Raw genomic sequence first — 27,989 nt, forward strand, 5'->3', positions numbered from 1 at the left:
CTCACTGGCTGGAGCGGACTCACTGGCTGGAACGGACTCACTGGCTGGAGCGGACTCACTGGCTGGAGCGGACTCACTGGCTGGAGCGGGCTCTGGAGTGGACTCACTGGCTGGAGCGGGCTCTGGAGTGGATTCACTGGCTGGAGCGGGCTCTGGAGTGGACTCACTGACTGGAGCGGATTCTGGAGTGGACTCACTGACTGGAACGGATTCTGGAACGGACTCACTGACTGGAACGGATTCTGGAACGGACTCACTGACTGGAACGGACTCACTGACTGGAACGGACTCACTGACTGGAACGGACTCACTGACTGGAACGGACTCACTGACTGGAACGGACTCACTGGCTGGAACGGACTCACTGGCTGGAACGGACTCACTGGCTGGAACGGACTCACTGGCTGGAACGGACTCACTGGCTGGAACGGACTCACTGGCTGGAACGGACTCACTGGCTGGAACGGACTCACTGGCTGGAACGGACTCACTGGCTGGAACGGACTCACTGGCTGGAACGGACTCACTGGCTGGAACGGACTCACTGGCTGGAACGGACTCACTGGCTGGAACGGACTCACTGGCTGGAACGGACTCACTGGCTGGAGCGGACTCACTGGCTGGAGCGGACTCACTGGCTGGAGCGGACTCACTGGCTGGAACGGACTCACTGGCTGGAACGGACTCACTGGCTGGAGCGGACTCACTGGCTGGAGCGGACTCACTGGCTGGAGCGGACTCACTGGCTGGAGCGGACTCACTGGCTGGAGCGGACTCACTGGCTGGAGCGGACTCACTGGCTGGAGCGGACTCACTGGCTGGAGCGGGCTCTGGAGTGGACTCACTGGCTGGAGCGGGCTCTGGAGTGGATTCACTGGCTGGAGCGGATTCTGGAGTGGACTCACTGACTGGAACGGATTCTGGAACGGACTCACTGACTGGAACGGACTCACTGACTGGAACGGATTCTGGAGTGGACTCACTGACTGGAACGGACTCACTGACTGGAACGGATTCTGGAGTGGACTCACTGGCTGGAACGGATTCTGGAGTGGACTCACTGACTGGAACGGACTCACTGACTGGAACGGACTCACTGACTGGAACGGACTCACTGACTGGAACGGACTCACTGGCTGGAACGGACTCACTGGCTGGAGCGGACTCACTGGCTGGAGCGGACTCACTGGCTGGAGCGGACTCACTGGCTGGAGCGGACTCACTGGCTGGAGCGGGCTCTGGAGTGGACTCACTGGCTGGAGCGGGCTCTGGAGTGGATTCACTGGCTGGAGCGGGCTCTGGAGTGGACTCACTGACTGGAGCGGATTCTGGAGTGGACTCACTGACTGGAACGGATTCTGGAACGGACTCACTGACTGGAACGGACTCACTGACTGGAACGGATTCTGGAGTGGACTCACTGACTGGAACGGACTCACTGACTGGAACGGACTCACTGACTGGAACGGACTCACTGACTGGAACGGACTCACTGACTGGAACGGACTCACTGACTGGAACGGACTCACTGACTGGAACGGACTCACTGGCTGGAACGGACTCACTGGCTGGAACGGACTCACTGGCTGGAACGGACTCACTGGCTGGAACGGACTCACTGGCTGGAACGGACTCACTGGCTGGAACGGACTCACTGGCTGGAACGGACTCACTGGCTGGAACGGACTCACTGGCTGGAACGGACTCACTGGCTGGAACGGACTCACTGGCTGGAACGGACTCACTGGCTGGAACGGACTCACTGGCTGGAACGGACTCACTGGCTGGAACGGACTCACTGGCTGGAACGGACTCACTGGCTGGAACGGACTCACTGGCTGGAACGGACTCACTGGCTGGAGCGGACTCACTGGCTGGAGCGGACTCACTGGCTGGAGCGGACTCACTGGCTGGAGCGGACTCACTGGCTGGAGCGGACTCACTGGCTGGAGCGGACTCACTGGCTGGAGCGGACTCACTGGCTGGAGCGGACTCACTGGCTGGAGCGGACTCACTGGCTGGAGCGGACTCACTGGCTGGAGCGGGCTCACTGGCTGGAGCGGGCTCACTGGCTGGAGCGGGCTCACTGGCTGGAGCGGGCTCACTGGCTGGAGCGGACTCACTGGCTGGAGCGGGCTCTGGAGTGGACTCACTGGCTGGAGCGGGCTCTGGAGTGGACTCACTGGCTGGAGCGGATTCTGGAGTGGACTCACTGGCTGGAACGGATTCTGGAGTGGACTCACTGACTGGAACGGACTCACTGACTGGAGCGGACTCACTGGCTGGAGCGGGCTCTGGAGTGGACTCACTGGCTGGAGCGGGCTCTGGAGTGGAGTCACTGGCTGGAGCGGGCTCTGGAGTGGACTCACTGGCTGGAGCGGATTCTGGAGTGGACTCACTGGCTGGAACGGATTCTGGAGTGGACTCACTGACTGGAACGGACTCACTGACTGGAACGGACTCACTGGCTGGAACGGACTCACTGGCTGGAACGGACTCACTGGCTGGAGCGGACTCACTGGCTGGAGCGGACTCACTGGCTGGAGCGGACTCACTGGCTGGAGCGGACTCACTGGCTGGAGCGGACTCACTGGCTGGAGCGGACTCACTGGCTGGAGCGGACTCACTGGCTGGAGCGGACTCACTGGCTGGAGCGGGCTCACTGGCTGGAGCGGACTCACTGGCTGGAGCGGGCTCTGGAGTGGACTCACTGGCTGGAGCGGGCTCTGGAGTGGACTCACTGGCTGGAGCGGATTCTGGAGTGGACTCACTGGCTGGAACGGATTCTGGAGTGGACTCACTGACTGGAACGGACTCACTGACTGGAGCGGACTCACTGGCTGGAGCGGGCTCTGGAGTGGACTCACTGGCTGGAGCGGGCTCTGGAGTGGATTCACTGGCTGGAGCGGGCTCTGGAGTGGACTCACTGGCTGGAGCGGATTCTGGAGTGGACTCACTGGCTGGAACGGATTCTGGAGTGGACTCACTGACTGGAACGGACTCACTGACTGGAACGGACTCACTGGCTGGAACGGACTCACTGGCTGGAACGGACTCACTGGCTGGAGCGGACTCACTGGCTGGAGCGGACTCACTGGCTGGAGCGGACTCACTGGCTGGAACGGACTCACTGGCTGGAGCGGGCTCTGGAGTGGACTCACTGGCTGGAGCGGGCTCTGGAGTGGATTCACTGGCTGGAGCGGGCTCTGGAGTGGACTCACTGGCTGGAGCGGATTCTGGAGTGGACTCACTGGCTGGAACGGATTCTGGAGTGGACTCACTGACTGGAACGGACTCACTGACTGGAACGGACTCACTGGCTGGAACGGACTCACTGGCTGGAACGGACTCACTGGCTGGAGCGGACTCACTGGCTGGAGCGGACTCACTGGCTGGAGCGGACTCACTGGCTGGAGCGGACTCACTGGCTGGAGCGGACTCACTGGCTGGAGCGGACTCACTGGCTGGAGCGGGCTCTGGAGTGGACTCACTGGCTGGAGCGGGCTCTGGAGTGGATTCACTGGCTGGAACGGATTCTGGAGTGGACTCACTGACTGGAACGGACTCACTGACTGGAACGGACTCACTGACTGGAACGGACTCACTGACTGGAACGGACTCACTGACTGGAACGGACTCACTGACTGGAACGGACTCACTGACTGGAACGGACTCACTGACTGGAACGGACTCACTGACTGGAACGGACTCACTGACTGGAACGGACTCACTGACTGGAACGGACTCACTGACTGGAACGGACTCACTGACTGGAACGGACTCACTGACTGGAACGGACTCACTGACTGGAACGGACTCACTGACTGGAACGGACTCACTGACTGGAACGGACTCACTGACTGGAACGGACTCACTGACTGGAACGGACTCACTGACTGGAACGGACTCACTGACTGGAACGGACTCACTGACTGGAACGGACTCACTGACTGGAACGGACTCACTGACTGGAACGGACTCACTGACTGGAACGGACTCACTGACTGGAACGGACTCACTGACTGGAACGGACTCACTGACTGGAACGGACTCACTGACTGGAACGGACTCACTGACTGGAACGGACTCACTGACTGGAACGGACTCACTGACTGGAACGGACTCACTGACTGGAACGGACTCACTGACTGGAACGGACTCACTGACTGGAACGGACTCACTGACTGGAACGGACTCACTGACTGGAACGGACTCACTGACTGGAACGGACTCACTGACTGGAACGGACTCACTGACTGGAACGGACTCACTGACTGGAGCGGACTCACTGGCTGGAGCGGACTCACTGGCTGGAACGGACTCACTGGCTGGAGCGGGCTCACTGGCTGGAGCGGGCTCACTGGCTGGAGCGGGCTCACTGGCTGGAGCGGACTCACTGGCTGGAACGGACTCACTGGCTGGAACGGACTCACTGGCTGGAACGGACTCACTGGCTGGAGCGGACTCACTGGCTTGAGCGGACTCACTGGCTGGAGCGGGCTCTGGAGTGGATTCACTGACTGGAGCGGGCTCTGGAGTGGACTCACTGGCTGGAGCGGGCTCTGGAGTGGATTCACTGACTGGAGCGGGCTCTGGAGTGGACTCACTGACTGGAGCGGATTCTGGAGTGGACTCACTGACTGGAACGGACTCACTGACTGGAACGGACTCACTGACTGGAACGGACTCACTGACTGGAACGGACTCACTGACTGGAACGGACTCACTGACTGACTGGAGCGGGCTCTGGAGTGGACTCACTGAACGGAGCGGACTCTGGAGTGGACTCACTGAACGGAGCGGACTCTGGAGTGGACTCACTGAACGGAGCGGATTCTGGAGTGGACTCACTGACTGGAACGGACTCACTGACTGGAACGGACTCACTGACTGGAACGGACTCACTGACTGGAACGGACTCACTGACTGGAACGGACTCACTGACTGGAACGGACTCACTGACTGGAACGGACTCACTGACTGGAACGGACTCACTGACTGACTGGAGCGGGCTCTGGAGTGGACTCACTGAACGGAGCGGACTCTGGAGTGGACTCACTGAACGGAGCGGACTCTGGAGTGGACTCACTGAACGGAGCGGACTCTGGAGTGGACTCACTGAACGGAGCGGACTCTGGAGTGGACTCACTGAACGGAGCGGACTCTGGAGTGGACTCACTGACTGGAGCGGACTCTGGAGTGGACTCACTGACTGGAACGGGCTCTGTAGTGGACTCACTGGCTGGAGCGGACTCTGGAGTGGACTCACTGACTGGAGCGGACTCCGGGAAGGCCTCCAGGCCTTGAGGGATGACGGAAGCCTTCCTCCTCCTCTTCCTCCTCTTACGTGAGTGCAGCACTGAACCTGTGCCCACCTCCTCTGTAGACTCTGGAGCGAACTCACGGGCTAGAGCAGGCTCTGGCTGAGCATGAGTTGGCCCACGGTTTCTGCGGGAGAGATAATGGGTAAAACCCCAAAAATCCAGGGTCTGGAGCCCCTCCAACTCACACTGGGGCAGAGGGTCATCAAGGCATACATTAAAAACCCCTTTTAACGCCTCATCATTATACCGCAGCCCTCTTGAAAATGTCCAGAAAAACTGGGCAAAACACCCTATCTCTCTCCCCTCCTGTCGCAGAGCCAGCACCGCCCGAACAAGAGCCATCCGCTCCCTCACCGTGGCTGGAGGAGTGATCCAAATCCCCATCCTGCTGGATCCTAAAGTGATGGTGTCTTCTGTCACGGCACACACGAAGACAAACAGGGTAGGTCCAATTGCAGGTATTTATTGGGGTAATCCAAAGCGTAAATCCAGAAACAGGCAAGGGTCAAAATCCATGATAACAGTCCGTACACAAAACAAGAAAAACACAACGAAAACCAAAACAGAGAAACCAGGAACGTTCGTGAAGACACCATAACAAGGGCAGAGACAAACCAGGTATAAATAGACAGACACTAATGAATAAACACAAAACAGCTGTGTGCAATGAGTGGGATAATGAGTCCAGGAGTGAGTATGGGTAATGTAGTCCAAGGGGTGAAAACAAGAGTCCGGAATGGAGTGCCCTCTAGTGGCTGACTAGGGCACTCTCACTAGTGATCATGACACAATTTATCCAGAGCAGGAGTGGGCAAAATCTATAATTCAGTTGAAGAGTGTGAACTTGACTTTGCCATTAAACACATTTTGGATGTTAATCATTCTCAGTTCTGAGTGGTTAACAGTCCTGCTGCAGAGCCTAGAGTCTTGTATTTCCCCTTTCAATTTCCTGTGGTATTGCATAATATTCCAGCATATCCCGGAAGAGCAGGAATCAGGAGACCAAGTGATGGTAAAAAAAAAAATAAGTAGAGTTTATTAAATAATGTTAGTTGCATATTTCCCAGTGCTCAGTCTAACTTCATCTGACCAGCACAAATTCATCAAAGCCGATGGAAAATAAGAGCTGATAGCAAGAGCTTGAGATGGAACTTACTTCTGAAGACAGTACAGAACCCAACATAAAACAAAATGTTAATGTAAAAATGTAAGTAAACTAATGTAAAAATATATAAGTAAATGATTATGTACTAAATGAGTGATCCTTAGAACATTCTTTTACTATAAAATAAAATTATAAGAAATTGTGTTGGTGAATAAGTAATTGATTCCTTAAAATTAAGAATTAAAAAGTAAATCATATAAGGATGTACATTTAAAGCATTCAACATACATCCTAAAGTATTCCTGAAGCTCAAACTCTACAGCAAGGCTTCAGTAATGTGAAGGTAATGCGGTCAGGTCCTACAGAATGCAAGAACTGATAGCAGCGCGGTTTCTGACTAATTTCTCGTCCTGGGTGAATATGGGTGTGACTGAATCTGCATCTCCGGAGCTGTTGGTTCTCTGTGTACATTTCTCTGACGGTGGGATTGAGTCTGCCTCTACGCAGCTGATGGTGCTCTATGTAAAAGTTTCTATCAGCTTGATTGAGTCTGTGTTCTTCCAGCCAGTTTTCTTCTAGGCAACCACATAATCTGCCTACGTCAGTAAATGCTTCAAACTGATTTATTTTAAAATAGCTACGACTGGCCCTTATCTTTCGGCAAAAACATCTGCAAAATGCACACATATTAAATGATGTATATTTGGTGAACCTGATTGAATTATTGAATGCCACTGAACAGTTCAGGTCACTTCTTGTTCCAGAGCTTTCCAACTCATACACAGTCTCACACCAGAGATCTTTCTGATGTCGTCTTGTCCTGACAGCAGTGACTTTAAACCTCTCATATGGAGGAATCAGCACCTCTTTCTGTTCAGGGTACTTAGAATATTTGACCACATTAGCACCATTGCAAGTTTTGATTTCAAAACAAGATTTAGTTCCAAAACTTTTTGCTACTGTGCGATCGAGCGAGGAGGATGTAAAAGAGCCGAAACGAACCACTTCACCCGTCACATTCTTAAAAAATTCAGCTGTTGTACCACGATAAGTTAGCTTGCATTTCTCTTGTGCTTCAGTCAATATCTGTATCGCATCTGTTAACAAAAAGTGAAGTGAATACCATTTAAATGTCTGTTCTGTGTAGTTTTGTTTCCCATAATGAACAGCCATGTTAAAACTGCTATATACACTAGAATCGAAGTTAGTGTACACATAAATAGCGATTGAATTATTCCTTGTCAAGTTGTCCTCTGGTGCTGTTGCATTCATTTCACCTTCTTGCCAAGCCTTTTTAAATTCAGTTGAGTCATTGATTTCCCTCTCTAGATATTTAGTCTTCACCAGGTGTGCCATTTTCTCTGTACAACCGTCATACTGATCATCGACAGAATTCAGTGCCATATCCAGTGGATATATCTGTCCTTCATCTCTGTGGTCCTGCAGCGACAGGAATCATAATGATCACATCATCATCAGTGTTCATGTCTGTAATATTCATACTAGAACACAAGCTTACCTGTCCTAGAGCAGATGAAATGAGAAGAAGAGCTTCAATGATCAGCAGCATCTTGATTCAGTCAAATCCCAAAACAGATGCTGAAAGACCAATAAAAGGGTTTAACAAATACAAAACTCATCACTGCAATTGCAATATGCTGCACAATTAAACCATTACACAATACAGTTTTCTTTTACTGTAATTAGTACATTAGCAAAACTATTTTATACACCATCATCAACAACAATAATAACAAATGCAACAAGAAGACATAACAGTTAAGATAAAACAACATGTCAGAATAATCTTTTACTTTACCTTAATTGTCTTTACGTGGTTGTCTTTTTGTAAGGTTCTTCAGGAGCAATGACGAGAAAAGAATTGCATCCAACCTGATGACAACAGCAGTTTTTAAACCAAAAGATGAGGAAGTTTGCTTTTTTTCCCTTCTTTTAATATTGCATAAAAGTGTGTGTGTTAGATCATGATGCATGGACCATCTAAATAGCACAATTATCTACTTACTAAAACTGATAAAGGTCTGATCTGTGTGGTTTCACACGGGACAAACTTTTTCGGTATTTGCATAAAAGTACTTAAGATTAATTTGCCAGCTTGTACAACTATTAAAAAATGCCTTTCCTTTCTCAGGTCATCTGGATGTGAAACTGCACTCAGTTGTCATTCCTTTCTCAGGTCCTCTTTTATTTATTACATAATGCAGTGAGATATATTTAAGTTTTATGAAAATCTCAGCATCCGGATGTGAAAACCCAGTGTTAAACTCCTGCTCTTAACAAGCAGAATCACTGAAAGAAAGAGTCACTATTATGGTGATCAGTGTTTGCTATAGTTGGGCTGTGGACACTTGATTTTTTTAATGATTTAGACACACACATCAAGGCATCAAGAATCAGCATATGAATCTCAACAATGGTGACAATCAAAAAGCATTTTGCAGTGTATTTTGGGTGCACCAATCAAAACGCCCAGCATGCATTGCTGTGCAGAAACTTACAGGCAAGTGTTTTGGGAGCTGGGTTGGAGTTGGCGTTGACCCTCCAGGAGCGGGATTGGGCATATTTGCTCTGCAGGTGGATATAAATGAGTTGTTCTTACTTACTGTTTCCATTCTGTCTGACGGGTAACTGCAGTAAGGAATGTATATAAATGAAAAGAATTAGTAGAAAGTTCCACAATGTCTTTGTTACCCCTCTCTTTTAGGATAAATTCACAAACATGTGCACATATACATATGATGAACACTGGCTGGTTATGTATTTGCTCAAAACTTGACTTTGGATATTTTTTTTACCAAAAAAAAAAATTATGGACTGCAGCTTTAAAGGAGTATTTGAAGAAATTTATTTGAATGAAAAGTATAGTTATTTATATTTGAATTCATAATCCTCAACTTCATAAAGACACAATAAACCTGTACAATATCTACACAAAAGTGTGTCTCCATACAGACCTTCAAAGAAGCACTAAATTACATTTATATTTCAGTAAAACTTTACAGTAAGGTCTCATTTGTTAACATTAATGCTTTAGCTTACAATATCTGTTAATCTTTGTTAATGTTAGTTCAAAAATACAGTAACACTTCACAATCATGTCCTGCTAGTTGATGCAATAACTAAAGTTAACTAATAATGAGCAATTTATTTGTTACAGTATTTATTAATGTTTGTTAACATTAGTTACAAATACAGCTGTTCATGGTTTGTTCATGTCAGCTCAGGTCCATTAAATAATATTAACAGATGCAATGTTTAATTATTGAAATTAACATTAACTAAGATTAATAAATGATTTAGACGCATTTTTCTGTGTAAGTTCATGTTCACTATGGCATGGTTATAAGTGTTTATATTTTAAATCTGTCTGGTTGGTTTTCGCAGGGAAATTGCATACCTAAGTCACTCGCCCGTGTGTCTCGTCATATCTGTAAATAGAGAGAAGTTGCTCTGGCTCCTTCAAAAACAGAACGTGACAGAGCTCGTAATAAAACAAGAATCAACATAACCTTAACCCTAAACAGCTAGAGGAACAAAATTACATAGTGTACCTTAATGTTAACAAACAGAACCTTATTGTAAAGTGTTACCAAAAATACAAGTGTTAAATTTTTGTTCATTTTAATTGATGGCATTTTTAACAGATAATTTTAACAGATACAACTTTTGATTTAAAAATAAATATTCGTAAATGTCGAAATTAATAAATTCTGTAGAAGTTTTAATTCATGTTAACTAACAAAGTTAAAAATTAACTTTATTGTAAAGCATTAGCAATGTCTTTCATCAGAAAATAAGAACTAATTCTATTCATCAACCTCTAATCTGACGAAACCTCAAATACTTTCTGTAAATTCAGTGTTTATCATGTGGAACCTGTTCATTAACCAAAACCATCAGTGAGTTGAGTTATTCAGTCATGAGAAAGAGATTTTTACAGCAGAAACGTGTTCAGAAGAGCCGTATATGAATGACACAAGAGAATGTTTTTATTCCAAACAAAAGAAAACAATGTTATTTACCGTCACCTACAGTACAAACGTGTACAAATACCAGAAAATAGAATCAAAGTGTGTGTAAAAAGTAATCCTTTAGAAATGGATGTTATGTACACGAGGCGACGCAAAAACCACTTATTGCACAAGAAAACAATAGCATCATATCTGTAATAATGATAACTCAAAATACAATGGAGAAATAAGAAACTCTATAAGAAAGCATTTAAATTATTTAAAGTTGACCGCCAGCATGGTTTTTAAATATATGTATTCTTTTCTTTGAAATACAGCAGAAATCGTTAGAAAAATTAAATGTTCAAAGCCAGAAATCCATAACATTTCCTCACATGGTCATATTGAACTTTCACCTGTAATTTGAACACCAGACTGAGGATTTATCATAAATATCTTCACAGCTCTCTCTGGAGTAAGACTAGTTGATGCTGAAGCATGAAGGTTTGTGTCTGGATCTCTGGCTCATTGAAACAGTAGTTTTACTCTTGTATTTTGCGTTAAGCTCTGATGACAAAGAGAGTTGCATTTCTGAAACGTCAAACTCGCAGGAGTTTTACAGTCACACATCAGTACAATTTCCCTGGGGTGAACGTCAACAGAACTGACAGATTTCATCTAAAATCAAGACCAAAATAGAAGTTTTGCATGAACACATTTTTAGGAGCATTAATATTTTTGCACTATGACATTAATTTCATGACAATCATTTAGCCCCATATACTATATACTGTGTGTGTGTATATATATATATATATATATATATATATATATATATATATATATATATATATATATATATATATATATATATACATACACTGTTTATATGTTATATTTTTATATTCTCATATTTTTTTAAATTTTTAAATTTGTGTATATGTATATATGTATCTATATATATATATGGGCGGTTCATTTCATGTCACAATGACAACAGTCTTAATGGTCCTAAAAACAGGTTTCATTTCTTTAATGCAAAATATCATTTCTTTTATTCTTTTGATTTTAGGGTGAAACGTGCTGGAGTTTTTTGTGAAATTCACACTCCATTGCAGGTTAATATTAGCGACCCGTGAGAGAGAAACTAGCATAAGCAAACTCACATTTTTCATAAAACAGACATCACCCTCTTTGTTTTCTGTTCCTTTGCAGATTTTGGCAAATGCACTTACAGTCACACCTGTGCAAACACACATTTACACACCGCAAATAGATATTTCTATATATCCATGTAGCTTCAGAACTGTTCACAGACAGGCTGAATGTTTTTATACATATATCTCTTTTAAAGTCCCTCAGGAAGGCAACGCAAACATTTGTAAGGCAAGATCCATTTGACGCACACATTCTGCCATCCTGAGAAAGAAAAGTGTGAGGGCCGCGTAGCCCTTTAAAACACAGAACTGTATGTACAGAGCTTCAGAACGCCTCGGCGTCCCGTCAGGACTTCATTTCTGAACCCAGAGCTCCGTGTGTCGCTCTCATCGCTCTCTGGCCGCCAGCCGCTGCTTGCCTGACTCCGATTGAGATGATTGTTTTGGGGTTTGGGATTTTGGGAATGGAGAAATGTTGCATTTTTCTGAGTAAACAGAGAGAAACTGACGCCTGAGAGACGAAAGATTAATTATCCAAAGACAAATTTCTGTGTGGCTTAGTTTTCCTTCAGCTTCTGCTAGCACTGTAAACAGTGGGAAAACTTGAGCTGAATAATGGCTTTTTAGAGCCAATTTATCTAAGTTTGCATTAGTGATTCTGTTATTTTCCTGCTTTGAAACAATCTGAAACAATACGTTCTAAAACTTGTAACACTGGAACTGTTCACTTTAGAACTCTCAGCGGACACGGTTTTGAGCATTTAGGTATTCAATCAATCAAATATGTTTTCTTATATCTTATAAAATAAGCTCGGGGCCAGTGAGGATGTAACATTTTTGGGCAAATTCGCACTATTCTTCTGTCCAGACGCCAGACGCTCCGCTGACTGCGCGATCGCGCAAAAAACCCGTCTCCGCGGCAACGGCAAAAAGGTGACAACGAACCTTTCCTCTGAATTTTTACCAAGACGGAACTCCGTCAGATGACCTTTGCTCTAGTGACGTCACTGGTCGTGTTTGTCGCAGTCATCGTCCAGGCAGCCGTTCATGCGGTGCGAATCGTCTCCGAAGGCGCCCTGCGACTGCAGCAGCTCGAACTCCTCGTCCAGAAAGTCCAGAGAGTTGTTGCTCGGCAGCCCGCGGATGGTGAACTTGTTGGAGACTTTGGCCCACTGCTCGCGGTTGGCGGCCACACGCTCGTACAGCTCGGCCGAGCGCGGGAAAAGTTCCTGCAGGAGCCTGGGAAAAGGTCAACAGAGCTGCATTAAAATCAGAGTTACGTCAGCCTGTTAACGGTCACCCGCCTTTCTGAGCTCAGATCTAAAATGTAATGTCTAACCGAGTTCCAACTTTCTATCTCAATTCTAGTTTGACTTGATCTCAATGCTGCATTCAACACTATTGATCATAAAACACTACAAAATTACACTGATGTTCAGGGACAGACATTACGGTGGTTCAGATTGTACCTATCAGGCCATTTTGTTTATTTAAACATTGGATTTATCCAAGTTAACATCAGTAAATGATGGAGTGCTGCAGGGCTCAGTGTTAGGCCCTCTGTTGTTTTCAGTATATATCCTGCAGCTTGCTAATATTATAAGAAAACATGGAATTATGTTCCACTGCTATGTCGATGATCACAATCTGATGAAATCTCTAAATTATCCAATCTGACAGAGTGTGTTAAAGATATAAAATACTGGATAACCAGTAATTTTCCTTTATTAATTTCAGATTTATTACTTATTGAACCAAAAAACTGTACACAGAATCTCTTCATCTAAAAGCATCCAGAAGGATGTTGCTTTAAAGACCTGTGATTGGGGAAAAAGCTCTACCGGCACACGGACAGTTAACAGGTTAAACGTCACATCTTGATAAATAAGCAGATTTAAACACGTCACATGCAAGAAATGAGCGTTGCTCTGACTTGTATATGGGCATGGCGATGTGCTCCATGAAGCTGATCTGGAGTTCAGGGATGTAGGCCTTCTCACGGTCCATCATCTCACTGGGTCTGTTTCCCATCGCCTTCTCCTAAAAATCAATCAATCGGTTTGCATTATTTAATTCTTCTGTACCATATTTGAAGCACCTCTAAATGATCAACATGATCAAAGCATCGCTGAAAAACACAACCTACTAACATGCCATCTGTCTTTTTTAACTGTACAAACTCGTGCTCCATGTGTTTCTGCTTTTAACAAGTAAATGTAAGAATAACTTTGATACTGTTAGTAATATTTCAAGATGAACACTTAATAGACTGCAGCAGGTTTACTTAATTATCCAGACATCATTTATTATAAAAATCATGAGTATCAAATATGATCATCAGGCTTTTGATGAAGGTTTATTTGTTCATCTGTCAATCATCATTGTATTGCACTATATGTTTTAAAACTACAGAGCTTTGATCATAAACTAATCCTTTAAATATCATCTTACTAAGACACATTATTGGCAGATATTGATATTTATATGCATTTATAAAGATCTCACTTGATTTACACTACAATCATCAGAATTTCATATAAATATCAGCATCTGCAGCACATTTCACCAAATTTAGCCTCTGAATAACACTGAGCTGATTTCTCTCCATATTTTCACTATATATTAGACAATATGAGCCATACAATCTAGATGGATCATATTTAAACATTAAAACACATAAACTTTTAGATTTGCTTTTATAGTTCATCTTAAGGTTCAATAAACTGTTTAATTAAAAAAAAAAGAAGATATTCATGACTACTGTTTCATATGTCAGGCTTTACAGGGTTAAACCAGGAAATAAAGTCTTCGTAATAAAAAAATGCTTTGATGTAAAACAAATAATAAATATTTGAGATTCCGCCTTAAATCTCTAAGTGATTCAAGTGATACATTTCAAAATTTATCATTATAAATTATCATTCTCATTCAACATTTGCATTCAAGAAGAAAAAAAGGCTCAAATTTAACTCACCAAATCACCCTGAGAGAAGAACTCTTTATAGATCAACTCCTGCAAAACAACAACAGAAGAGTGAAAAACACTGAAAGTGAACACTGAGTGTGTGTGTGTGAGTGTGTGTGTGTGTGTGTGTGTGTGTTACCGCAATCTTCCTGGTGGTTTTCCAGCCCTTGGTCTGGTCGGAGAGGTCACAGGAGGTCATGAGCAGACACAGCAGCAGACTGCGATGCGTTCGATTCTTCGAATTATAACCAACTGCAAACACATAAATGATGAAGAGACGGGGATTTAGTCTGGTTCTTCTCTCGTTAAATACTTAATAATCATTTGTGACGTGACTTTGAGCTTTGAACTTTTTATTTATTATTTTTATACTTTATTAAATTACTTCATCAAAATTATTTTTTAATATTAAAAATATTTGATATTCTGTGACAACACAATTGGAAAACTGAAAAGGAGAGACATGAGGATAATAATCATCTTGTGTCTGACCGTCGGCCATCTTCTGCAGATCTTTGAAGATCCTCAGGTGATGAGCCAGATCTGTGGCCAGGATGATGTCTCTGATCAGATCCAGCATGCGCTGATAGTCCTGAACACAGAAAGAGCAAAGCATCATGGTCAGGTGATGGACCACAAAATGATTTAGTTTCCATTTTTAACTAAAAAACACAAAAAACAAAACAAAATGATGCAGAGGGTCAGTGATGCACCTTTCTAGAGAACTTCTCAAAGATGTTGCAGCCGTGTGTGTTGAGGATCGCGATGGCCTGAGCAAAGTGATGTCTCTGAAACGCACACACACACACACACACACTGAATCACTGAGTGTGTTTGAGTGAGTTGAGCAGCAGAGGGCAGCAGACAATCACAAGTGTTCAGTCATAAACACCAGCTTAAACACACATTCACAGGTAGAAACACACTGGACCGCATCATGTTCATAGTGTAAACACTGATGCATTAAGACCGCCCACTCAACTGTCAATCAAACACAACAACACTTCTGTGTGGCTTTAACATAAAACAACGGCTCAATTCATTGGTCGAATTTGGGACAAACAGGGTTATTAACTGAAATAAAACTAAATAAAATAAAAATGAAATGAAATATAAAATAAAAAATATAAAATATGAACTCTAATAAATTAAAACTAAATACATTAAAATTAATCAATAAAAAATATTTAATTTATTAATATTAATACTAAATAATATTATAAAAATATGAAAAATGAAAATGACAATAGGAAAGTTTTGTTATTAAATAGGTAATTTTCTGCAACTATGCAGAACACACCACAAAACAATGCATGATGGGCAGTCATCACATACAGTACAGTCCAAAAGTTTGGAACCACTAAGATTTTTAATGTTTTTAAAAGAAGTTTGGTCTGCTCACCAAGGCTACATTTATTTAATTAAAAATACAGTAAAAAACAGTAATATTGTGAAATATTATTACAATTTAAAATAACTGTTTTCTATTTGAATATATTTCACAAAGTAATTTATTCCTGTGATCAAAGCTGAATTTTCAGCATCATTACTCCAGTCTTCAGTGTCACATGATCCTTCAGAAATCATTCTGATATGATGATCTGCTGCCCAAGAAACATTTATGATTATTATCAATGTTGAAAACAGTTGTGTACTTTTTCAGGATTCCTTGATGAATAGAAAGTTCAAAAGAACAGCATTTATCTGAAATACAAAGCTTCCTTAGCATTATACACTACCGTTCAAAAGTTTGGGGTCAGTAAGAATTTTTAGTTTTATTTTTTTGAAAATAATTTAAAGAAATGAATACTTTTATTCAGCAAGGATGCATTAAATCAATCAAAAGTGGCAGTAAAGACATTTATAATGTTACAAAAGATTAGATTTCAGATAAACACTGTTCTTTTGAACTTTCTATTCATCAAATAATCCTGAAAAAAATATTGTACACAAATATTTTGTACAATTGTACACATTAAATGTTTCTTGAGCAGCAGATCAGCATATTAGAATGATTTCTGAAGGGTCATGTGACACTGAAGACTGGAGTAATGATGCTGAAAATTCAGCTTTGATCACTGGAATAAATTACTTTGTCAAATATATTCAAATAGAAAACAGTTATTTTAAATTGTAATGATATTTCACAATATTACTGTTTTTACTGTATTTTTAATTAAATAAATGTAGCCTTGGTGAGCAGACGAAACTTCTTTTAAAAACATTAAAATCTTAGTGGTTCCAAACTTTTGGACTGTACTGTATATATATATATATATATATATATATATATATATATATATATATATATATATATATATATAGACACACACATTTATTTATTAATTTATATAATCATTTATATTATGAACTAAAAAACAAACAAACCTGAGATTAACTGACATTAGTTCATAATGTCAGTTAATCCCAGGTTTGTTTGTTTTTTTGTTACCAAACCATTATGTCAATGTCAGCAAACTGTAAAAATGTTTATTTTAATATCTAAATTAAAAACAGAAAATATAAAAATAAAAATAGTAAAAAACAGAAGTACGAAAATAACTAAAACTAAATAAACTAAAATGAAACTGAAAACACTATGTAAATAAAAATAAAACAAAACAAAAGTACTAAAACTTTTACTAAACATAAAAGAAAAACTAATTCAAAACATTAATAAAATAAATAACATTAGTCATTATTAGCTGGATATAAACATGTCAACTGTATCTCAGAATATGAATGATGTTAAAGCGCTGTACCTCCATCACAGAGCCCTCTGAACTGTACAGAGCCGCCAGGACGGATTGCTGATGAAAACAACAAATGAAGAAAACACTTTATTTACTACATTTCATGCAGTCGAGATTCACACAGACTGACGAGGGTTCAGGACGTACCGAAGCCACCTGAAAGGAGTTGTTGGTTCCTCGATGGTCCAGATCGTGACACATGCAGGACACAAAGAGCGCCAGAATCTCTATATCTCTGAAACACACACACAGACTGATCTGAGCACACTGACCGACAGCAGCGTCCGTGCGGTGTGTGTGTGTGTGTGTGTGTTCTTACTCGAGGTAGTTGGATAGTTCCAGGTTCTTGTACAGCAGGTAGCAGAAGTGTGAGACAGAGAAGGCGTGCATCCAGTTGTGGTACGGAGGATCTCTGTAGCCCTTCTTCACCATCAGACAAAACCTGAACAACAGGAAAATGAAGAACCTCATTACAGATTCCTCTCAGTTGATTGACGCTCCGTCAGTCTGAAGCGCAACATCCCTCGATGATGTCAGGTATGACTTATAGATGAGGCGCTCCGTCGCCTGGCAACAGCATCAGCATCAAATATACATGAGATCAACAGAAGACTGTCAAAGGAATCAAAGTCCGTGTGTGTAACCAGGAAAACCATGTCAGGGTCAGTAAGTCTCTTTAAAGCATCAGATGTTTTTATGACAGGGCAGAGTTCATTTGTAGGACATTTATTACCATCAAAAACGTGTTTAAATACTTTTTTAGACGTTGATCAGGTGTGTGTCTGTACCTGGCTAATGTGTGCAGGTCGATCTTGTAGGTGTTTATGAAGCCCATGTCTTCAAACATGCTCAGAACGCCCTGTGGGAGACACACACACACACACACATCATGAGTGTTTCTCTTCGGTTGGTTCATGTGATCTCGTTGTGTGTGTCGTACCATAGGCGTGCTGTCGTCCGGCAGAGACCGCGGCGTGTAAGTGAACTCGGCGAAGTTGGGGTGGATTATCTGGACCGGCTCAATGCCGATGTCCAGAAGTTTAGTGACCTCTTCCTCCGACACCTTCATGTGGTACATCATCATTTCATTGGCCAGATGACTGCGGAACTGAGCCTCATGGACCTTCTTATACAGGAGAGACTGAAACACACAGATATAGATATAAATAAATACATTAAATATCATATATATATATATATATATATATATATATATATATATATATATATATATATATATATATATATATATATATATATATATATACACGCAGCATTTTTGCTTGTTTTATATATATATATATATATATATATATATATATATATATAACAAAAATTATATACAGATACCTATATATACCTATATATATATATATATATATATATATATATAACAAAAAATATATACACACGCCTATATATATATATATATATATATATATATATATATAAAATCATAATTAATTATAATATTTAATTATTATATTTATTTATATATATATATATATATATATATATATATATATATATATATATATATATATATATATATATATATATATATATATAAATAAATTAAATATAAATATAGATATAAATATATCAACATTTTAAATGTATATACAGGGTTCATACACATACTGTAAAATGAAATTTCAGGACTTCCGAGGATTTTTCAAGCACTACTTATTTTTTGTTTTCAAGGACAATATCTTTATTATCTTTCAAATTCTAAAGAAGATAAATAGATAAATAAAAATATACTAATAAAACAAAATGGTACAAATAAAGTGCAAGGGAACATTAGCAAACCCTAGATCTTTCAGTGCATGGAACAGCAAATAGGAAGAGTGCATAAACTTCTTATACAATTCAAAATACTCTTTGTAATAACAAAAGAAAAAGGCTTTATTGGCTATTACTGTTCAATAAATAATCTTTTATATTATAATGTTGGCATACTTGGCATTGAGAAACGGTCTGTATGTTAATGATGGGGGTTTTAATGAAGGTTACACCATTATGCCAGTAGATGGCGGCGAGGGACTGTGAGTTAGTAGACCTGGAATGATGCAAGGTTGTAACAAAGGAATTATTTTAACTTTGAAGCTGAATCTGACGCTTCACTTCAAGAGATCAATCCACTGACCAGCGCTGTCAGTCATGGGAAATCCCCTTAACCATTAAAAGGATAAAGATATCGCTTTCCTCATTCAAAATGATCTTTTCCCCATGAATATATGATTGACCCTAAGAATGAAAGCTGTATCATACACTTGGCTTTAATTTGCATGAAAAGACTGTGTTTGTGTTTTTTTTTTCATACTGTTTTTCAATAATTCATGCACTTTTCAAGTAACTCTTCATAAACATGGACTTCATTTTCAAAAAGTCAAATTCAAGTATTTCAAGCACCTTGTACGAACCCTGTACATAAAGTAGACATTTCTAAGCTATTAAGTTGTGCAGTGATGTAGAAACTCGTACATGAGCGATACTGATGCCGCAGTAGATGGAGAAGGCCGTCGCCAGATCCTCATCAAAACGATTGAACCACGGACCGTTCGTTTTATTCACCAGTTCTGCCACTCCAATCACCTCTGATGAGAAACACAAGAGTCAGACAGACGGCAGACAGAGAGACAGAGGTCAGGACAGACAGATCAGTACAGTTCGATGTTCTCCAGCGTCTCTGTGGTCGAGTCGGAGCTCACGTGGTTGATGCACGTCAACATCGCTTTGACTCAAATGTCTCTGATCGCCCTCAACATCTCTGCAAGCGAGCAGAACGACTACAGCACAAAAACATCACATGCAATGCCTTCGAGTACACACACATTTAATGTCACACTCCACTTTGAGTTCATTCTCTCTGAAACGCCTGCCTTTAGCGGCTCATTTTAACGAGGTTGTTTGTGGTAATTGTGTTTGTAACGTGTGTCAGGACTGAACCTTCACTGCTTTAAAGGATTAGCTCACTTTCAAATGAAAATACCCCAAGCTTTACTCACATTCAAGCCATCCTACTTCAGAAGGCCTTTATGAACCCCCCGGAGCTGTGTGGAGTTTTTGATTGATGAATGTACGTTCTTGAGCTTCAAACTCGTTGATTCTGTTCACTGCCATTATAAAGATTGTGTTCATCAGAAAAAAGAAAGTCATATACACCTAGGATGGTTTGAGAGTAAAGCTTGGGCTAATTTTCATTTTAAAGTGAACTAATCCTAAAACATTGTAAATTTACAGCAGGTTTCACTGGCATATCTACATGTTTTTGGTGGGAATATTGATAGAATTGGTTCTAATTTCCTTAATATGATGGACAGATAGTGTCATGAGAGATGTTGACGCGTCAGGGCAGTATTTGCTATTCCTGGTGCATTGTGGGATTTCACAGCACTCTGGATACCTGTGGGACTCCCACACCTGTCCATATAGAGTCCATCATTCTCTCTCTCATTTCAGAGTGAAAATGACAAAAAAATTTTACTTTTTAAAATATTATTACAATGTAAAATAACTCTTTTCTGTTTGAATATATTTCAAAATTTAATTTATAAACTTTTAAAAATGATTTTACATTATATATATATATATATATATATATATATATATATATATATATATATATATATATATATATATATATATATAAATTTATTTCCAGGTCTGAAAATCACTTTTTTCCCCTGAAACATTCCACAGATCAGAAAAGCCTCCAGGATTGACGTGTCTGACCTTCATTTTCGTCTTTGATGGGGAAGCAGAGGATGTTTCTCGTCCTGAAGCCCGTGCTGTCGTCCACACCGCGGTAAAACAGGGGGTGGGAATACGCATCCTTGATGTTGAGGATCTTCCCAGTGGTGGCGACATGGCCAGCGATGCCCTGATCCGCCGGGATACGAAACTCCTTCTGCTCATAACGGACAGACATTACATTATGTCGACATTACATAGATTTCTATTGTTTATTGTCTATATATATATACGCACAACCCGAATTCCAGAAATGTTGGGACGTTTTTTTAAATTTGAATAAAATAAAAGGAAAAGACTTTCAAATCACCGAATCACATGAGCCAATATTTTATTCACAATGGAACATAGATAACATAACAAATGTTTAAACTGAGAAATTTTAAAATTTTATGCACAAAATGAGCTCATTTCAAATTTGATGCCTGCTGCAGGTCTCAAAATAGTTGGGACGGGGGCATGTTTACCATGGTGTAGCATCTCCTCCTCTTTTCAAAACGGCGTGAAGACTTCTGGGCATCGAGGTTATGAGTTTCTGGAGTTTTGGTGTTAAATTTGGTCCCATTCTTGCCTGATATAGATTTCCAGCTGCTGAAGAGTTTGTGGTCGTCTTTGATGTATTTTTCGTTTACGACGTTGACGATGGCGCTTCTGGACCATGTTCACATATGGCTTCCTTTTTGCATGATAGAGCTTTAGTTGGCATCTGCAGATGGCACGGCGGATTGTGTTTACCGTCAGTGGTTTAGTTAGCATCTGCAGATGGTACGGTGGACTGTGTTTACTGACAGTGGTTTAGTTGGCTTCTGCAGATGGCGCGGCGGATTGTGTTTACTGACAGTGGTTTAGTTGGCTTCTGCAGATGGCGCGGCGGATTGTGTTTAATGACAGTGGTTTAGTTGGCATCTGCAGATGGCACAGCGGATTGTGTTTACCGTCAGTGGTTTAGTTGGCATCTGCAGATGGCACGGCGGATTGTGTTTACTGACAGTGGTTTAGTTGGCTTCTGCAGATGGCGCGGCGGATTGTGTTTAATGACAGTGGTTTAGTTGGCATCTGCAGATGGCATGCCGGATTGTGTTTACCGTCAGTGGTTTAGTTGGCATCTGCAGATGGCACAGCCGATTGTGTTTAATGACAGTGGTTTAGTTGGCATCTGCAGATGGCACGGCGGATTGTGTTTACTGACAGTGCTTTAGTTGGCATCTGCAGATGGCACAGCCGATTGTGTTTAATGACAGTGGTTTAGTTGGCATCTGCAGATGGTACGGTGGACTGTGTTTACTGACAGTGGTTTAGTTGGCATCTGCAGATGGCACAGCCGATTGTGTTTAATGACAGTGGTTTAGTTGGCATCTGCAGATGGTACGGTGGACTGTGTTTACCGACAGTGATTTCTGGAAGCATTCCTGGGCCCATTTAGTAATGTCAGTGACACAATCATGCCGATGAGTGATGCAGTGATGATGTTATGCACTGTAGATGATGAGATTTGCAAAGCCTTTGTAATTTGAGGAATTGAGGAACATTGTTTTCAAAGTATTCCACAATCTTTTTACGCACTCTTTCACAGCTCTGCCCATCTTTACCTCTGAGGGACTCTGCCTCTCTAAGACATCCTTTTGATAGCTAATTATGTTACTGACCTGATATCAGTTAACTTAATTAGTTTTTAGATGTTCTTCCAGCTGAATCTTTTCAAAATGTCTTGCTTTTTCAGCCATTTGTAGCCCCTGTGCCAACTTTTTTGAGACCTGTAGCAGGCATCAAATCTGAAACTAGCTCATTTAGTGGATAAAAGTGTAAATTTTTTCCATTTAAACATTTGTTATGTTATCTATGTTCTATTGTGAATAAAATATTGGCTCATGTGATTTGAAAGTCTTTTAGTTTTCTTTTTTTTTTTTTTAAATTTAAAAAATATCCCAACATTTCCAGAATTCGGATTGTGTATATATACACACACACTCATTGTACCTCGTCATCGTTCACGACTCCTCCATCAAACACTTTAGCCACGAGTTCATGACTGACCCGATCCAACAGGAACACCGAACAACTGAGAGATGAAGAGCGAAATCACTGAAATAACACTGTGAAACATGACTAAATAAATCCGTCACATCTCTGCACTGTTTCATCTCTTTCTGCATTAGTACACAGTGTGTGTGTGTGTGTATAATCTGTTTTATTAAATGTTACAATATTTGATTGGAGGTAATTGATATTTATGAGCTGCTGCTCATGTCATGCTAACAGTTTGCAATGCTGGAATTGGTTTGGACGAAACCCAAAACTATCAGAGGCGTAATTAAGCTTATGTGTGTCTCACATCTCAGCGTTGCTCAGGTTTCTGGCCTCGACGATGATCTCCTGCAGCAGCACAGACACGTCATCTGAACGAGAGAGAGACGCACAGTCAAATAAACGGCATCATTTCTCATTAAGTTTTTAAATGTGAAGCTGTTTCATCACACGCAGAGTCACAGCTTCCACATCCAAAATGTTCTTCAGTGTTGACGTGAAAACCACTTGACTGGAATCTGATATTACTGCTGTAAACTTCTATTCCATTAACCAGCACGAGAACTGTAACTATTGATGAAAGATTTTAGAAAGATGCAACAGATCCTAAAACAAACTACAGATATTTGACAGCTGATTAACATTAACCATCATCCCACACGGCCTCCATGACATCAGCAAAAAGGTAAGTTGTTTCAATTGTGCTTTTCACAACACAAAATGTTTAGAATATCCCAAAAACACACTTCAAGGTCGTACAGATCAGATTAGAGCTGGGCGATGATATAGTTACAAAATCAAGCAGTTGAGATTTCCAGAGGTGCTTTTGATGAAAGATAATGAAGACAAACATGTTTTTTTAATATAATAATGTCACTGATGATTCATTCACAATCAGACTATGAATATGAATTATGAGAATAAATGTATTCAGTGTTGATTCATGTTAAACATTCAGATTTATTCATGTGATTTTGACTCACCGAGGTGTGTGAAGAGATTTTTAGCCACTTGAAGAAGAGCCTGAAGAAAAATAAGAGTCAAACATCAAGAAAGACACAATAACAAATGTGTGTGTGTGTGCTGTCATGAGAGATGTTGACGCGTCACGGCAGTATTTGCTATTCCTGGTGCATTGTGGGATTTCACAGCACTCTGGATACCTGTGGGACTCCCACACCTGTCCATATAGAGTCCATCATTCTCTCTCTCACTCGCTCTCCAATTCAGTTCAATTCAGTTCATACAGTACAGCTTCACTGGTATTACAAAATAACCTTTTGTATTGCCAAAGCATTAGAGAAAACCATTATATAGTGCTGTCAAATCAATTAATTGCGATTAATCACATCTAACATAAAAGTTTGTAAATATACAGTATAATATCTGTATCTCACCTGACACTCAAACTTGAGCTTCTGCTCCTTCTGGAAGGCCAGTGTGCTGGTGAGAACCGTCGAGGTGTAACAGAAACAGTGTTGAATCACATGCTCATCCGTCTCCATGTACCTGAAAACAGACACAATATTACTGCAACATAAACCACACAAATTATCATTCAATCTGAGGTCAAGAGGTCAAACTAATATTATATGAGCTGATGATTTATTTCAACATTTTTGCAACCCTGTTATCAAAACATGGGATGCGTGAATGATGTTTAAAACCATGATTCATGAGATTTTCTTTTGTTACAGCATTAAACATTACTGTAAATAAACATCCAAATTAAACATATTAATGAACATCTATGTCGAAAGTTATAAAAAAAAAATGAAAACCATTCATCAAACATCTAAAACACACAAAAAGATCATTTAATAATATGAAGAATAATTTAATAATATACACACACACAAATCATGTTTATATGACCTCTAGAACTGAAATATGAAAAGAACGACAGAACGAAATGAGACAAATAGATGGAGAGATGAAACAGAGAGAAACTCAATATCAAATATCAAATGTTCAGATCTCGTCGTGAAGAATTTCATTTCCTTTATCTGCGCGAGACGTCACGCTTCAGTCCAGACGCTCGTACACGAGACTCGGAGCGTCTGACGCTCACGCCACACAACAGCTTTAATCTGTCTTCATTGTGTCACTCCGTTCAGATTATGAGCACACAAACTTTGTGGAAATGTGAAGGAATATAATACCAGTCCAATGTTTTAAAAGATACAAAATTGCTTTTGAAAGAAGTAGAAACTGTCATACACTACAATTCAAAAGTTTGGTGTCAGTAAAATTATTTTAAAAAAAATGTATAATAATCTAATTATTCAGCAAGGATGCAGCTGTTTTATTTTACATTTTAATATATTTAACTGGTAACACTGACTTTTCCCTCAATAAACTCCTAATTTACTGTTTATTAATAGTTAGTAAGGTAGTTGTTAAGTTCAGGTATTGGGTAGGATTAATAATGTAGAATAAGGTCATGCAGAATAAGGCATTAATATGTGCTTTAATAATTATTAATACATAGACAAAATTCTAGTAATATGCATGCCATTTAGCAACTAGTTAAAAGACCCGTAAATAAGTGTTACCTATTAACTTGTATAAGAGATTTTTGTATTTAGGATGTGTGAATACTGTTTAAAACCATTATTTATGGGCTTTTGGTATTTGTTACAGCAATAAACATTTAAAGTAAACATATCAATGAATATCAAGGTCAAAAGTTATTTAAAAATAAGAAAGAATGGGTTACAAATTATGTTAAATTAAGCTTTCTGGGACTAAAACACTTACATTTTCCATTTAAATTAACTCAAATTTTACATTTAGTAATGCTGAAAATTCAGTTTTTATCACAGGAATAAATTACACTTTACTATATATTCACATAGAAAACAGATATTTTAAATTGTAATAATATTTCACATCATGCCGTGTTCATGTTTGTTAGCACACCTCTGTCCTCCCAGCTTGTTGAATGTGCACGCTAGCGCCACCACCTGTCCAGTGGCTTGACTGATGACAGGAACGCAGAGCATCGAGTTTGGCTCGAACCCCAGCAAACTGCTCAACAACCCGCGCTCCTCCTGCACACACACACACACACACACACACACACACAACCTTATCAATCCATCATACAGGAAACACTGGAGATGACCAACATCTGTAAACACAAGCAGCATGTCAACATGTGTGTGTGAGTGTTTTATGTGTCGTGAGTCTGATCCTGATTAAAGTGAAGGATAGTGACAGTTTCTGTGCCAGCTGAACCCATTTAACACAGATGATCTGTCTGTCTGTGCTCATAATTAGCTGGTTTTGGAGAGCTGTCAGCTGGGAATGAATGAAAAAAGCAATATTACTAGCAGCAGCTGCATGTGTGTGTGTGTGTGTGTGTGTGCACTGACCTGGCTGACGTCCTGTAGTGTAATGGATTTCTTTGTCTCCACCACCTGCCCGAAGCGACCGAACATGAGCTGCAGAGAGAGAGACAATATTCACACACACATTTATAATTATCTATTTGGCAGATGCTTACATCCAAAGCAACTTGCACTGCATTCAAGGTATATGTTTTATTTGATTCAAAACTCTACAGTTTGAGTTACTGAACACAGAAAAACTTACTGGAAAACTGATTTCCTCTTCCAAAACTTTATCGCCAACAACCTGTAGAAAAAATACACTGTGTGTGAGTGTATGTTTACCTCTGTGTGTGTGTGTGCGTGCGTGTGTGTGTGTGTGTGTGTGTGTGTGTGTGTGAATTTTATCTGTGCATCTGGAAAACTTAAACTTGACAACTTTAGAAAAAAATATACAAAACTACCAGTCAAAAGTTTGGAATAGTTTGTTCACCACGGCTGCATTTCTTTGACCAAAAATACAGTAAAAATTGTGAAATATTATTCCAGTGTAAAATAACTGGTTTATTAATAACAGTTTTAAAATAACTGTTGTTATTAATGCGTCTTTACTGAATAAAAGTATTAATTAATTTATTTATTTTTTCATTAAAAAAACTTACTCATCCCAAAATTTTGAATGTTTCACAGTTGACACCAAAAAAATTGAGCAAATAAATGCAGCCTTGGTGAACATAAGAGATTCAAAAAAGAAATTTTGAGGAAATTTCTCATCAGATTTTCCCCAAATTTTAGGCAGATGTTCTTGAGACCCTGCTTTTGGAGGGGAGAATGTTTTATTTTTGATAATATTCATTTGATAATAGTTTGATAATATTTTGTAACATCTAGATTCAGAAAACTCACTGAATTCGTTTCCTATACAGATTCAGTGTGTGTGTGTGTGTGTGTGTGTGTGTGTGTGTGTGTGTGTGTGTGTGCGTCACCTGACAGAAGAGTTGGTGATTGTCTTCAGACACCAGCAGTAAACAGCAGGACTGCGACTGAGTTTCTTTCTGCAACTGAAATAGAAATTCACACACATCAGACATGAACACCTTTTCACTATTTTAAACCATTTTCAATATTGCCTATAAATAATTGTTCTAGTTCAACAGTTTTCAACTAGCTGTAACCATAACCGTAGAAAAAATGCATTCACAGAGCATTAATTTTCATAACTCATTATAAACATTGCCCTTGTGACATGACAAATATACCAGATAGATCATAGATTTACACCAGGAAACAAAACGAGCACAGAAAGGAAAAGATCTGACAGCGAGATATTAAATCAGACATTAATACAAACAAATCTAGCTTCATGTCAGGTGCTTCTGAAAGCTGAATGAGGGAAAGAGAAACGCAGACGGCTGCTCAGACTCTTTACCTTCTGGAGTGATTTATTTGGAAAGGCGACAGACAGCGTTCATTTTTCAAACCAGCAATTCGTAAAATGTTTTTCCGTAATTCAGACTGAACGGCGTAATGTAATCATATCATTTCAGGGATTATTGCATTCTGGAGATTAAATTGTGTCGGGCAATAACTCAGAGAGGGGT

General features: G+C 40.8%; 2 protein-coding genes across 7 annotated transcripts in view; both read right to left on the bottom strand.

Moving 5' to 3' along the window:
- Positions 1–6,639: 6,639 nt before the first annotated feature.
- On the bottom strand, positions 6,640–9,200 carry LOC137004314 (NAD(P)(+)--arginine ADP-ribosyltransferase 2-like). Its single transcript, XM_067364538.1, has 4 exons — positions 8,949–9,200; positions 8,249–8,322; positions 7,949–8,028; positions 6,640–7,869 (listed from the first exon to the last, which is right to left on the bottom strand). Exons 3-4 carry the CDS (start codon positions 7,997–7,999, stop codon positions 6,739–6,741), a joined length of 1,182 nt encoding a protein of 393 aa, XP_067220639.1. The 5' UTR covers positions 8,000–8,028; positions 8,249–8,322; positions 8,949–9,200; the 3' UTR covers positions 6,640–6,738.
- A 32-nt stretch (positions 9,201–9,232) lies between these two features.
- LOC137004313 (cGMP-dependent 3',5'-cyclic phosphodiesterase) overlaps positions 9,233–27,989 on the bottom strand; it is a 142,105-nt gene continuing 123,348 nt past the window's right edge. For 4 of the 6 annotated variants that reach the window (XM_067364537.1, XM_067364534.1, XM_067364535.1 and 1 more), the window contains 21 exons: positions 27,375–27,449; positions 26,654–26,695; positions 26,434–26,502; positions 25,979–26,109; positions 24,454–24,565; positions 24,040–24,079; positions 23,364–23,427; positions 23,009–23,090; positions 21,014–21,188; positions 19,763–19,875; positions 18,216–18,416; positions 18,064–18,134; positions 17,595–17,717; positions 17,423–17,510; positions 17,285–17,332; positions 15,236–15,310; positions 15,015–15,114; positions 14,662–14,774; positions 14,532–14,570; positions 13,491–13,597; positions 9,234–12,796 (listed from right to left, as the gene is read on the bottom strand). In XM_067364537.1, the coding sequence (XP_067220638.1) occupies positions 12,562–12,796; positions 13,491–13,597; positions 14,532–14,570; positions 14,662–14,774; positions 15,015–15,114; positions 15,236–15,310; positions 17,285–17,332; positions 17,423–17,510; positions 17,595–17,717; positions 18,064–18,134; positions 18,216–18,416; positions 19,763–19,875; positions 21,014–21,188; positions 23,009–23,090; positions 23,364–23,427; positions 24,040–24,079; positions 24,454–24,565; positions 25,979–26,109; positions 26,434–26,502; positions 26,654–26,695; positions 27,375–27,449 (2,103 nt within the window). In that variant the 3' untranslated portion in view covers positions 9,234–12,561. Of the gene's footprint in view, positions 12,797–13,490; positions 13,598–14,531; positions 14,571–14,661; positions 14,775–15,014; positions 15,115–15,235; positions 15,311–17,284; positions 17,333–17,422; positions 17,511–17,594; positions 17,718–18,063; positions 18,135–18,215; positions 18,417–19,762; positions 19,876–21,013; positions 21,189–23,008; positions 23,091–23,363; positions 23,428–24,039; positions 24,080–24,453; positions 24,566–25,978; positions 26,110–26,433; positions 26,503–26,653; positions 26,696–27,374; positions 27,450–27,989 lie in introns of all 6 variants that reach the window. The other 2 variants (XM_067364532.1, XM_067364533.1) reach the window with 1 other exon arrangement.

This window comes from Chanodichthys erythropterus, chromosome 17 (assembly GCF_024489055.1).
Source record: "Chanodichthys erythropterus isolate Z2021 chromosome 17, ASM2448905v1, whole genome shotgun sequence".
Taxonomy (NCBI): domain Eukaryota; kingdom Metazoa; phylum Chordata; class Actinopteri; order Cypriniformes; family Xenocyprididae; genus Chanodichthys; species Chanodichthys erythropterus.

Excerpts from the sequence above, each read along its gene's own strand:
- LOC137004314 (XM_067364538.1), bottom strand. The coding sequence starts at position 7,999 with ATGCTGCTGATCATTGAAGCTCTTCTTCTCATTTCATCTGCTCTAGGA. Across the intron at positions 7,870-7,948 it reads TTTCATCTGCTCTAGGACAG|GACCACAGAGATGAAGGACA; the intron begins GTAAGCTTGTGT and ends CTGTCGCTGCAG.